The sequence below is a fragment of the Phoenix dactylifera genome, chromosome 1 (genome assembly GCF_051530095.1).
Source record: "Phoenix dactylifera cultivar Ajwa chromosome 1, Ajwa_hap1_PhDact_Kaust_v1.1, whole genome shotgun sequence".
NCBI classification, from domain to species: Eukaryota; Viridiplantae; Streptophyta; class Magnoliopsida; order Arecales; family Arecaceae; genus Phoenix; species Phoenix dactylifera.
Window position 1 is genome coordinate 30265620 of NC_143190.1, and position 14242 is coordinate 30279861.

The following is a 14242-nucleotide window of genomic DNA, read 5'->3' on the forward strand; positions in this document are numbered from 1 at the left end:
TTATAGGATTGGTACTGCTGCTCATCCCCGTTCGGTTCCCCTATCTATGTCGCAATCGAGGATTTGTCCAATACATAAGGGTTAGGTTGGATTAAAGCCGAGTTCATTTGGGCTTTGGCCGTTCCAAGAGCATGGTTTCATCGATCATTTGGATGTGGGGAATGGAGATTTAACTTTTTCCTTATAAGATAATGCCTTCGAACAACTTAGATGCCTTATGACATTTTTGCGTTACATAAAAAATCTGACAACTACCATCAAAGAAAAGTAAAACCACTTAATCTCTGAAGAAACAAAGAAATTTAACCAGTAAATGAACGGAAGATCAGACATCAACTTGCAATGATACTCAAGGCTCCTTATGTGAAGGTCATGGAAGTCCTCAACCAATATCCTCTCACCTTTATACCTAATTTTTTCCCCAAATCGTGATGCAGACCTGATAACCCTCTCCAGTGCTTCTCTAACACCACTTGCTGAAGAGCATAAATCACTTGCAAATAAAAGCTTGCATAGACCAATGACACTCGTTCGTTTTATTTCTTGGAAAAACAATAAAATGAACCAGATCCTTTGCGGTGCCACTCGTACATAGCAGAGTGTGGTACCATCCATGTCATCTATCTCGGAGATCGGTGGCTTTCCTTCATCTCCGTGATGCGCCATGTATTGCACTGAAAAGTGCCTGGTCATATTCTCAAGACAAATTAGTGCTGCCCCTCTCCGAGATATATGGCTATCCATGGTGGTACAAGACTGTGCAGTGCAAAGCACCACAGTGGATCCGAACTCATAATAAAATCCATCCATTCTTTTGGTCTGTGAACAAGCATTGATGCAAGGTTTTCACTGATTGAATCCCCCTCTTTTGTACCCGATAGTAATTCCTGAAATCACTGTACCCACTAGCAACATAAATAGTTTCCCTAAAGCTGTAGCAAGTAGCAACACAATGCCAGCTGCTTTTCTCCTACTCAAGGTGGTCATGAGGTCGAAGTGACATGAACATTGCAGCATAGAGCCGAAGGCGTTGTTCACTGTCATCCAGTTCTGGTGGTGGATTCACCATGCCTCTAGTCCTCGTTTTGTAGCGGCGCCAGGCAAGCTGTATGTTAACAGCTGCCCATGTCCTCCAGTTTGATGAATAGTACCTTGCTGTTTTTTTGAGCCTTTCATTTGAAAATTTGTACCTGAAGTGCTCGGTGATGTATTGAAGATGGGGCGCCTCCAAGCCAAAGGCCTCGGTTGGCTCAACACACTCGAAGGTGGCAGAAGAAGCTGGTAGCCTGTCAACAAATGGGCGGCGGAGGCACCATGAGAAGAGCTCGTCCCCTAGGAAGTTTCCTGGGCCTAGCATGCATGTGGCCACCATGCCTTTGCTGAGGTGCTGGCTACTCTTCAATTGGCCCCAGACAATGAACACCATGCGTTGAACCGGATCTCCTTCTCTGATTACCTGGTCCAAAAGTAATAGTTTATAACAACAAGAGTCGAGGATGTTGCACCAGAGTTTGAGGACTATAAATAAGCTAAATATGTGGCTAAAAGATATTTCTACTAGATGACCGCAGCATTTCTTTGTCCCTTGTCATACCTTTTCACCCTTGGAGAAAACTAGAGGTCTAACTCTATCGCATATAGTGTCAAGGATAAGGTCATCCAAGTTGTGGAACAATGGCACCTGAAGGACAAATGAACTGCACTGAGTTATATTCATTTTCACATAATAAGCAACATCTATTTTTATCTAATCAAGCAATAACACAAACATAAATTCCTTTGTCTTGAATAATACTTTGTTCCCTATCCTAATTGCATGGCCATATCACTATGCTTCTCCAAATTTTTTTGGTTGACTTCTCTGTTAAGTATTTTTGGTGAATGAAGTTGTGCTTGATGATTGATTTTAGTCATGAATTTCTTTTCTCTTGTTACTCTGTAATATCTCACATAGGATACTAGTTGTTACTTGGTTCATTTCCAATTTGATATCTATCGTTCATTTTCTCTTCAAAAAAAGATCTTTATCATTCACTTGGTTGTTATAATCCTAATGAATGAACCTTTGTTTCAGAAGGAGGGTGCACAAACAGCTCTTAAACTTGATGCCCGGTGCTCTGTTTCATTGATGGTCCCCATCCCCACCCCCGTTCCTTCTCTTTCTTATGAGCTGACAAATGTCTCAACAGTTTAGTTACCTTCTTGATGAGATCAAGGCAGAAGTAGCGCTTTATCTCTTTCCTTAGTCCTTCTGGCAAGTCTTTGACCATGTCCATTTCATCCTCGCCTCTCATTGCAAGCCACCTTTGGCGTTCATACTCGTGGACTCTCTGCCTCAGGCGTGATGGTAGTTGTCTTCGCTTCATCCACCATTCCATGTCTCGAAACCGTAATTGCATCTTTCTTTTCCTCGCCATGACAGCATGCAAGAATACCTATCAAACTTTAGCTGTTAGAAACTAACATGCTATCATACATTTCTATTGATAATTATAGATGATTAAGGGAAAGATGTATGTACTACAATATACCTGAATATTACCAATCAACAAAGTGAAGAGCATTAGACCACTTAATACGATGATTATACTGAATATCACTTCCGTCCAGTGACTAGTAGGCTCAAGATCATTGCCAAAAGTGCTGTAACAGAATAAAAATTGTTGAATAATATAAGAAGACTCTATCATCAGTAGCTTTCAATTCACAGCTAAGCAGCATACACCTAGTACATCTAATTCTCATAAGGTATGATTGGTAATTAACATAGCAAATAAGATATACATGCTATCTGGAAAGAAACTTGCAGATTTGAATTATGATAATTTGATACTCTCGTAAATGGTAGGCTGTTGAATTAGATTACCTTAGAGTCATAAGTCCCCAAAATATAGGATAAAGGATTTTGACAGCGAGTGAGTTGCTGGAAACAACAGGGAGGGCCCAACCGTAGATCCCATAACGGAATGGCCCATCACCATTTAAGCAAACTGGAATATTTTTGATTCCAGTGGTTGTTGTCAACTTACTCTCACATGTTAATTTGTCCATGCCTGATGGTAAGGGAAGCCAGTAGCAGACCTCCTTCGAACAGGGCAATGAGACAAGATCACAATTATTCTTCTTCTCACATTGTTGTTGGAGGCATGAGGCGACACGTTGAATTGCAAGAACATACCAGCAACCTCCGGCTACCTAAGAATGGCATCAGCAAACAAAAAGTTGACCTTACAAATTGTTGGAAATAATGAACCAACATAAGATTTCAAGTAATATTATTTTGTCAAACTCATACACGAAACTTGAAGCTTACCGAATTTCTTGATTAGTTGCAAGCTGTTATATGCAGTGGTACCATGAAGTGATAAATAAAATTTCAAAATTTTCTTTAGCAGGGATAGGAATTGTAATTTCAAATAGTAAGTTATAAGCTTAGCCACCTTGTAAGTTCTGACTGATGGTGCTTGTTAGGGGGTCTTCTGATATGTCTTCTTATTATATGCAGGTCAAGTTGGCTAAAGTGCTCAACACAACAAGATTATGTCCAAATGTTCATGAATCCTATGATTTCTCCGTAAGGAAATATGTAAGTTCTATATTCATCTTTTGTGAAGCTGAAAGATATTGATCACTTGGGAATTCTATCTTATGTTCAAGTTTTTTATTTATTTTTTTGTGAAATTTTACAAGATAAGTTGAATACATCAATATATTAACAGTTAATGGTAACTAACAAGCGACATATGTTGCTTAGTAAACAGGTACTTATTTATATTCGGTTCGGCAAAGATGTTGTATAATCTCCATATTTGAACAATTGATACCTGAGGCTACCTAAGTTCATTATCTGCTAACCTTAATAAAATTTGAACAACAAATTATTAATCTGCATGATCAGAATTGAATACAATGATGTTTCTTTAGAGTGACTTTAAGATGCGATATTATTTTGAGTAACTGTTCTGGTTGTATTCCAAAGTGAAGGAAAATTTGGAGGAAAAGGAGATTGGTGAGCGGTTGCTATATTTGCATAATTGTACCTTATTTCTTTTCGCTGCAGGTTAGCTAAAGTTACACCAACTTATCTTCCAAGTTGAACATAAGTTCAAATTAGGTAGTTTACAGGACTCAAAACATTTCAGTCCTACTCGTATTCAAGTCTTCGGTTACAATTTCCATTTTATTCTCATATTCCCTATATTGGTTGCCTTCCATCTTTTTAAATTTCTATGTTATTTTCAAGTCTAGATGAATTTTTAAGGGAGCTCTATGATTTCGGGAGCTTAAACCATAAAACTTGGTAACCAAACAAAATTAGCTTATCAGTAGAGCAATCTATTAATGTGTAAAGAGTTTAGATTAGGATCAGAGTGTTACTCACATGAGAGGCAATGAAGTAAGCGATCAGGTTGAGGCAAAAACCCCACCAGATTGTTCCAAAAATGTAGCCAGTAACTTTCTGCATCGTTCTCATCACACAGATGCTGTGATATACCTTGGGAAGGAATTGGAACAAGAAGACAGACAGAAGTATCGTCGTTATGAGCTTGATCTCTCCTTCTCTTATCAATGTTGGTATAACCAACCAAAAGACAACCTGCATAGGTTCAGAACATGAGGAGTTCATCAAGCAAACTACGAAAACCTAATTAGTGACATGCTTTAGAAATAATACTCAAGGTTCATTAGCAACATAAATCAGTCTGACAGAATATTAGATATGGACCCTGAATGATAGGATCACAGAAAATGGAGAGGCTTCGACCGAAAAAAGTCTCAGAGAGAGAACTCTAAATTGATTTAAGCACAAATCTGCATTTTTTTTCCTTGAGCAAAATGGTGGAGGTGCGACCATGAATAATTTGCATTTGATAGACTCTTAGAATTGCTCAATTAGCTTCCTCCAAATTCTTTCCTCTGCACTCAACTCCTGTGCTACCACGAACAATCAGCTTGCCATGGTTTAGAATCTCACAGAGCTGGTTCTAAAGCATCTCAACTCCAGTGCACAAATCTTTCTGCCACAGACAAACACACATTGGGTTCATACATTGGATAATTTTGAGCAAAGGAGACAGGTGGATGGATGTTGAAGAACTTATTGCAGACTATAAGTTTGCCTTTAGAAGTAATATAACTAAGCTAAGCTTCGACCAGGAGCGCCAATGCAGGACCTTCTAAGCTCATACAATTGTAAACTTTTTGCCACGCATCTTTTTCTTCTATCCTAAGTTCATTACAGTTTACCTGTAGCACCTTCCAAACCCAACGAAGTCCATTTTCGTCGAATCTTTGAACCCTATATAGCTTGAGAGTTTGTTTTTCTGGTTCACTCAGGAATACTCAAGCCTAACAATTACACTTGCAGTTCCATGATGATAACTTATAATTTGTTATTTTGGTTTTTGTGTTTTCTTTGCTATTGACCATACAAATTGTAATGTTTAACATAATCTTCTTGTTGTATAGGTGAATCTTCTTGTTGTATCAATATATACATACATTAACATAATCTTGAAGAGACCCAGTACATGAATCATTGGGAGAGCAATCTTCGGATGGAATGGCTATCCAATAAGACCAGTTCATTTATCGTAGGCTCCAAACCAAACAAAATCTTATGGCTATAACAGTAAATCTGACATGCTTAGAAAATTGAAATATTAGCTCAGGTTCATCATGACACACAACAAAAGAAGCTATTAATCCAAAAATATTTTCTATTCACCTGGGAGGGCTGCATTGTCCTCTCACCCACTTGTTTTATCTCTATTAACTTGAAGATTTCAAAAGGAATGCAGACGTTTTCCTGGACATGTAAGGGTGTAAAATGATTCGGTTGGTGCAAATTTGGTAGACCCACGCCTGGTACAAGTTATCCCGGTCTATTCAACCCACTTGCACCACTCTTCTGTCCTCTAATAAATAAATACACCCACTGTTCTCATCAGCACATTTGTCCACATGAGATGAAGGGATTTGGTTACTACAAATTGCATTCAGTGTGATAGCAAGCTTCTGTGTCATAGAATGTATTAATCATAACCAAAAATTTGTGGCCCATTTAGTGTTGCTTTTATTTTCAGTTTTTGTTTTCAAACATCCAAGAAGAAAATTAAACTATAGAGTGAGCAGCATGTACTATGAAATCCTCTTTCTTTTTCAAATCGTGTACAAAACCTATAAAGCTTTGGGCAGCAAATATTTACTGATTTATAAAAAAATTTAAAATAAAAGCAAGGAATGACAGAACTTTTGTGCAAATGCTGATTCCAACATCGATTTTTTTCACTAATTTGTAGAAAAACAAACACACACAAGTAACATCACCAAACACTAACTACTTTTAGATCAGCAAATATTAATTTTTTGTGTCTTGGTGAAAGCTCCTAGGTTTATCTTGTCAACCCCTGCAAGCACAGCCTGCATGTAGACAGTGATCATGAGGCATGCATGTGATGCCTGCCGTTTGTGTCCGTGCAACCACAACCTGCTCGTGACGAGGCAAATCAGTTTCTGTGATTTGCCATCCACCAGCCTATCAAACTTGTACACGTATGCGCCAGCTATCCTGTACGCATGTCTCTACCCTTCCTCTCCAAACTTATTTCAACTTTCTCAGATAGTAGTAATAACAAAAAAAATTCCTTGGGTCCCAAATATTTCATCAAGAGACTTTTTAATTTACCTGGGGCACGGGGAGGATGACGAAGATGTCAAGCCAGAAGCCTTTGAGCGATCGGAGGTAGTGGGCGGCGATGGTCCGGGCGTCCCACACCAGCTTGCCGCACCCAACCACCAGCGACTCCCTCGAAACGTACGCCACCCGCAACTGCAGCCACACGTGCAGCACGTGCACCGCGTCGGCGCACGTGCGCAGCACCGTCGCCACCGCCGCCAGGCCGCCGTCCATGTACAGGCACGGCGCGCCGCCCCGCCCGATCGACAGGGCGTAGAAGAACAATGGGTCCACCGCCAGCGCCACCGCCCGGCCGAGCAGTATGGCCCGGTTCCACCGCCGGACTCGTTGGCTCCTCGGGTCGAGAACCGAGCCGAAGATCCAAGAATTCGGCCGGCGTCGGTGGGCCGCAGGGCGGGCGGCGGGCTGGGCGGCTTGTATGGGGATCAGCGAAGAGCCAGCGCTGGCCTCCCACTCGGGCGTGTGGGCGCGGTCGCAGCTCGTGGAGTGGAAGGCCGGCACGCCGGGCTGCGTGCATGCATAGCACTCCACCGCCGCTGGCGGTGTCGGGTTGCTGCTGCTGCTCTCGTTGTTGCTTCCATTGTCGTCGTCGTCGTCCGACCGGATCTTTTGATGCCGGAACACTCCCACCCACCTGAGAGAATTTCAGCTGAACACATTAAAGCGTAGAGACTTTAAAGATATTCATATAGCTAGGTTATTGGTGCGTTTGACATACCTTGAGAGGAAAGAGTGGAATTTAGAGATCCAAGACATCTTCTTCCATTAATGATGGGAACCATGAGAGTGAGTCTTTAGACTAATGGAGCGATGAAGAGTAGTGTGATTATATTTTTCACTCTCCGTTCCCCCTCTCCCTCTTCCTTTATTATGAGTTTGTGCGAATATTGGGCAGAGAAAGAAGGTACAGAAGAAGGTAGAGGACAAAGAGTTTTGATGTGATAAGAGAGAGAGAGAGAGAGAGAGAGAGAGAGAGCAGAGAGGAAGTGGTCGGGACGTGAATGCGGTCATGTGGGTGGGGACGGCGTCCGGCGCTTCCCAAGCGACGGAGGGCGGGTCGGGTACGGAAAGCTGGGTCCCAAACTTGGATTCCTCTCTGATTGGTTGGCAGGGGAAGTGGGGCCCGGCGAAGGGGCGGGTTGGCGGCTTTTTCATGTGGAAGCCGAGGAGTGGTTGGCTGGCCCGTGGGATGCTAAAGAGGTTCTGTCCGGCCCTCGCCCGCGCCCGCGCCCGCGCCCGCGCCCGCGCCAACGCCAGCGCCCGCTTCGCTTGCGCTTCTATCTACCGTCCGGCGCCGGAAGGGACCTGGTTGCTTCGACCGATTGGAGATGCTCCGTAGATATTTATTAGACTTGTCTTGGTTAAATAGTGATGAATGGCGTGACTACTTTTATTTTTTGGATCTTCTCGAATAATTCATGATGGAATCAGAGATGTCGAGTCCCGGCTCACCTCCATCATCAGCCTCTATGTATTGCACGGTGGTCCATGATCTAAGGAGAACCAAGCCCGGATAGGATGTGTATTTGATCCTGCTCGATCATAGGCCATTATGCACTGAATGCACGGTGAGTGATTGAATATTATGAACGGTATAGATCTGATTATTTCTATAAAAAAATATTAGATATTCTGACCTCAGAGCAAGCCGAGCAACGTCCCAGCCTCAGTTCAGAATTTAACGGCAATAAATTGACTCTAGAGAAAGAGCCAGCTAAATCGACACAAAACGAAGGAAGAAATCATCAATATAAGGTCACGAAGGAGTTACGGTGCATCCCACGCCTCGCAGTGCCGTGCTCCGGCCTCACAAGGTTCATTCCAGAGTCCGGAACATGCCCCGCCAATACAATCCACTGCACCTGTGAACATTAAGCAGTTTAATGTGCTTGTACAACATGTGCAAACCTTGACTGCAGTAGTTCAGGATTTACAATAAACAATAACATGGCCGGAACCAGTCGAACCAGAACATGTTCAGCATAGCCGCCACTCCTAACATCCAACGCGCCATACGTGCCAAATCAGCCACCATTCTCGATGCCAAAGCCCAGAATTGGTGTAGATCCCCTTGAGGGAAGACGAACCTGACTAAACTGTGCAGATCGGCTCAAATTTAGATGAAGAAATCGGACTAAATTGATTGACTTTACCCGCGCCAATGCTGATATCTTCGCCTGGTCGAGCATTGACATGCCTTAAATAAGTTTCGAAGTGATTATTCACAAGCTCAATGTGAATTTGGCATACCGACTTGTGGGATGAAAGAAAAGAAACTTCGCCACAGAAAGGCAACAAGTCATAAACCAATAAGTTGACAAACTTTTGGAGGCGGCTTTGTTCATGAGGTGAATTATCCTAACTGGCTAGCCAATATTGTACTTGTCAAGAAAGCTATTAGAAAATGATGAGTTTGTATTGATTACACCGACCTGAATAAGGCTTACCTTAAAGACAGCTTTCCGCTCCTTATGATTGATCAGCTCGTGGATGCAACATCGGGACATCAGCTGCATACCTCTATAGATGCATTCTGTGGGTATAACTAAATTCAAATGGTGCCCAAAGATAAGAAAAAATAGCCTTCCTCATCGATAAGGGCCTCTACTATTACAAAGTAATGCCTTTTGGTTTGAAGAATGTAGGAGAAACTTACCAACAACTCGTTAATAAAATTTTTAAAAAGCAAATCAGCCGGAATATAGAGGTATATGTGGATGGCATGCTCATGAAAAGCCAAGAAGCAGAGCAACATATAACCGACCTGGAGGAGGCTTTCGTGACTCTCATAAAGTTCTGAATGAAGCTCAATCCAATGAAGTGCACTTTCGGAGTCACCTCGAAAAAATTTCTAGGGCTTACGGTAACACAAGGAGGCATCGAGGCAAATTCAGAGAAAGTCCAAGTAGTACAGAAACTACAACCACTAGAGTCTATCTAAGAAATTCAATGCCTAGCTAGTCAGATTGCAGTACTTAGAATATTTGCGTCCAAATTGGCAGAGCGCTGGCTCCCATTCTTTAAGGCTCTGAAGTATCCAAAAAAAAATTAGTGGACCAAGGAGTGTCAAGTGGCCTTTGATCAACTAAAGAGGTATCTCAGCTCATCACTTCTCCTTACAAAGCCACAGGTCAGAGAAATGCTTTATCTATACTTAGCTATTTCTCCTTCCACTATAAGCTGGGACTTGATACGAGAAGAAGAAAGATGTCAAAATCCGATCTACTATACAAGTCTGATTCTGCCAAAGGCTGAGACGAGGTATTACAAGTTGAAAAAGACAGTCTATGCCCTCATCATCTCAGCTCAGAAGCTTCGTCCATGCTTTCAAGCCCATTCAATCACAATCCTAACAGACCAACCAATGAAGCAAATTTTGCAAAGACCTGAAAATGCAGGTCGGTTGGCAAAGTGGGTAGTTGAGCTTGGGAAATTCAACCTTAAGTATCAACCTCAGCCATCAATCAAAGCACAAGTGTTGGTAGACTTTCTGGTGGAATGTACCATTCTCGATGAAAATCCTTCTGAGCTCTCCAAGAAAAAGAAGACTACCGAGCAACATGGATTTTACATGTGGATGGATCATCAAGCTCGGGGGGGGGGGGGGGGGTGGCAGCATTGGACTCATACTTACCAGCCCAAATGGAGTTATTACGGAGTATGCACTATGGTTCAAATCTCCAGCCTCAAATAATGAGGCTGAATATGCAGCATTTATCACCGACCTCAAGCTTGCTAAGGAGCTCGGTGTTCAACAATTAAAGTTCTTTAGCGAATCACAATTCGTTGTTGGCCAAGCACGAGGAGAGTTCGAGGCTCAAGGGTCGTCGATGATCAAATATCTACAAAAAGTAAAATACATCAACTCAGCCTTTCATAGCTTTAACATGCAATAAATTCCTCGAACGAAAAATGCAAGGGACCTGCTGTTAAAATTGGCCATCTCGAAGACTGCCAACATGACTAAAACCACATATCTCGAAGTCCTGGAGATGCCAAGCATCGAAATCCCAAGTTCATGATGAACACCACTGTCGAATCGAGCTGGATGGATCCTCTCATTGACTTTTTAAAAGATGGAAAATTGTCTGCAGATCAAATAGAAGCCTGACGGTTAAAGTGTCAAGCTTTCCATTATGTTCTTCTTAATGACAAACTATATCGTAGATCATTTTCACTACCACTTCTCAAGTGCCTCCATCCGATTGAGGCAAATTATATACTTCAAAAAGTACATGAAGGAATCTATGACAATCACCCAGGGGCAGATCTTTGGCCTACAAGATTCTATGACAATGATACTACTAGCCGACTTTCCAATAGGATGCGGCTGACTTTATCAAGAAATGCGACCGATGTCAATGCTACGCAAGCATCCAACAACGGATAGTTGTGCCATTAACACCAATCAACGAACATTTGCACAATGGAGAATCGACGTCCTCGGACCTTTTCCAGTGGCAACTGGGCAGCAAAAGTTTCTCATTGTGGCTATGGATTACTTCACCAAATGGGTGAAAGCCGAACTAGCAACTCGGATTACGGAGATAAAAACTCAAAACTTTGTATGAAAGACTATAATTTGCATGTTCGGACTTCCTTGAGTAATCATCACATATAATGGGCGTCAATTCGACAATGTCCGATTCAAAGAATTTTGTGTTAAGCTTGAAATCATCACCGATTCACTTCAGTAGCGCACCCCTAAACTAATGGGAAGCTGAAGTGACCGACATAATATCTTATGGGCATATCAAACAACATATCAAATTTCTATCGAGGAAACGCTTTTCAACCTTGCTTTTGGAGCAGAGGTAGCGATTTCACTGGAGATCGGATTTCCATCACTTCGGGTAGAAAACCTCAATGATCACCAAAATTCAGATCATCTCCGAGCTAATCTTTACCTTCTAGAAGAAGCTGGAGAATGGGCTCAAATTCGCATGGCAACATATCAACAGAAGGCAACTCAGTATTACAATTCAAGGGTCAAAAGTAAGCTCTTCCAACCTGGCGATCTTGTCTTAAGAAAGACCGAAGCATCACAACTAGAAGAACTCGAAAAGCTGAGCCCAAATTGGAAAGGTCCATACCGAGTGGCCAAAGCAATACGACTAGGAATGTATAAGCTGGAGCATCTTGATAGAACTCTGATACCTCAGACTTAGAACTCTGAGAACCTACATATATATTACCAATAAAGTTCATTGTATTTTAAGCTCATTCCTAATAAAAATCTTCTTGTCATATTTCAATCTTTTAGATCGGACAATTATGACTAGCATGATCGACTCAGATAATACAAGGGACACCCTAGAAACGCTTGGGCCCCGACCTATGACCTCTGAGGTCAAGGATAGTTTGATAACAAAGCCTCCCATGGAGAGACCTTGGATATATCTGGAACCTCCGTAAGTCGAGCTCACTCGAAATTTGAAGCAAATTTGGAGATGAATTCCAAAAATTCATATGAGGAACCCAAGATTGGCTGGAGATCCTCGCCAACCTTGAATACCTCACCATTTGTGATGCAGGACGGATGTAGGGATTGGAATGCAGAGAGAAAGAGAAGAGGAAGAGGGGAAGAAGAAGGGAAAGAGGAGAGGAGGAGGAGGAAGAAGAAGACTAATTTTCATGCATTAATTCATTAAAAATAAACAAATGCATGCCCTATATATATATAGGGCCACCAAATAACAAATAAGTCCCAACGAAAAAAAAACAATTCGAAAGAGGTCCTCACAAGACAATATGCAAATTAATCCTACCCACATAAAATAAATAATAAAAGAAAAACATCAATCAATCAATCCAGCCACAATGAAAGTGGGACCGTCTTCCTGCGACAACCATAATCCCGCAAAGTAATCAGTCTAGTATTCGTGTCCGCACCAACTCCCCCCGGGTAAGAAGAAGTCGACCCCGACGAATGACTCTGGTAGTACTCCAAAAGATCTGGGTTAATGCGCTGTAACTCCGCATGTGTAATCCATGTAGTATCAGACTCCGGGCGTCCTCGCCAACGAACCAGAAAACGCTGAACACCCCCATCACTGGTAAACAGTCTGCTCATCTAAAATGGCATCAATATGTTCTTTTTGTGCTGGTGGTAAAGCTAGAGTGGTCGGGGATGAGATAGAATCAAGAATAGGAGTATCATCAAGCTCAAGTGATGGCGGAGCGAAAGGATCAGTAGGAATAGAAAGGGGGCCCTTGTAAGCAACCAAATTCTCAATATTAAAAGTGGAGCTAATACCAAAATCAGAGGGAAGATCAAGAACGTAAGCATTAGTACCCACTCGTTGCAATACCCGAAAGGGCCCAGCACTACGAGCCTGCAGTTTCTTGACGGTTCCAGATGGAAACCGCTCAGGCCGAATACGTATCATAACATAATCCCCAGTTTGAAATGTTTTATCTCGCTTATGAAAATCAGCTTGTAGCTTATATTGAGCATTACTCATATGAATGCGCTTGCTAATTTCCTGATGCAGATTATGAATGTGTTGTGCAAATGCATGTGCAGACTCAGAAATGCGAATATGGGGGGACATAGGTAGGAGATCTACAGGTTTGCGAGCTTTATAACCATGGACCACTTCGAATGGACTCATCCCGATAGATCTATTGACCGACGAATTATATGCAAATTGGGCGACAGGCAGAATAGAATCCCAGTTACGATTGTGATCCCCTACGAGACTACGCATAAGGTTACATAGACTTCGGTTGACGACTTCGGTTTGGCCATCAGTTTGAGGATGATAAGCCGTAGAAAATTTAAGTTTGGTGCCAACTAGATGCCACAAGATTTTCCAAAGTTAGCTCATGAAGCGGACATCCCTATCGGAGACAATGGTTTTTGGTAAACCGTATAACTTAACAATCTCATCAAAAAATATCTTGGCTACTCGAGAGGCATCAGAAGTTTTGGAACAAGGGAGGAAGTGGGCCATTTTAGAAAAACGATCCACAACCACAAAAATGGAGTCATGTTTCCGAAATGTGCGAGGAAGGCCGAGCACGAAGTCGATACTCAGGTCAAGCCAAGGGCGATCGGGGATAGGTAACGGAGTGTATAGGCCAGTATTTTGTTTTTTGTGCTTAGCTAGTTGACACGTGCGACACTGTCCCACAATTTTAGCAACATCTCGTTTCAAACTGGGCCAAAAAAATTGACGTTCAACTTCTTCTATGGTCTTATCACGGCCAAAATGTCCAGCGAGACCACCAGCATGTACTTCCCATATCAAGAAATCGCGCACAGAAGTGCGCGGAATGCAGAGTTTGGACGCTTTGAACAAGTACCCGTCTTGTAGATAAACACCATCAATCAAAGGTCCTTGTCCATCAGCAAGGGCATTATAGAGTTGGCCAAAATCTGGACAAGACAAGTAATCGAACTTAAGTCTATCAAAATCGGTGATGGAGACAGACATGGCGGACAACAAAGTTACTCGACGACTTAACGCATCAGCAGCTTTGTTCGCAGCACCTGACATATGCTTGAGGACAAAAGTGTAATCCTGGAGGAACTGAACC

General features: G+C 42.2%; 1 protein-coding gene across 1 annotated transcript; it reads right to left on the reverse strand.

The window, feature by feature from the left end:
* Nucleotides 1-259: 259 nt before the first annotated feature.
* On the reverse strand, nucleotides 260-8032 carry LOC103697690 (cyclic nucleotide-gated ion channel 2-like). The gene is made up of 8 exons (XM_008779602.6): nucleotides 7419-8032; nucleotides 6689-7334; nucleotides 4382-4597; nucleotides 2867-3195; nucleotides 2532-2643; nucleotides 2199-2435; nucleotides 1595-1681; nucleotides 260-1456 (listed from the first exon to the last, which is right to left on the reverse strand). The coding sequence occupies exons 1-8, from the start codon at nucleotides 7454-7456 to the stop codon at nucleotides 971-973; spliced, it is 2151 nt and encodes a 716-aa protein (XP_008777824.4). The 5' UTR covers nucleotides 7457-8032; the 3' UTR covers nucleotides 260-970.
* Between the last annotated feature and the right edge of the window lie 6210 nt (nucleotides 8033-14242).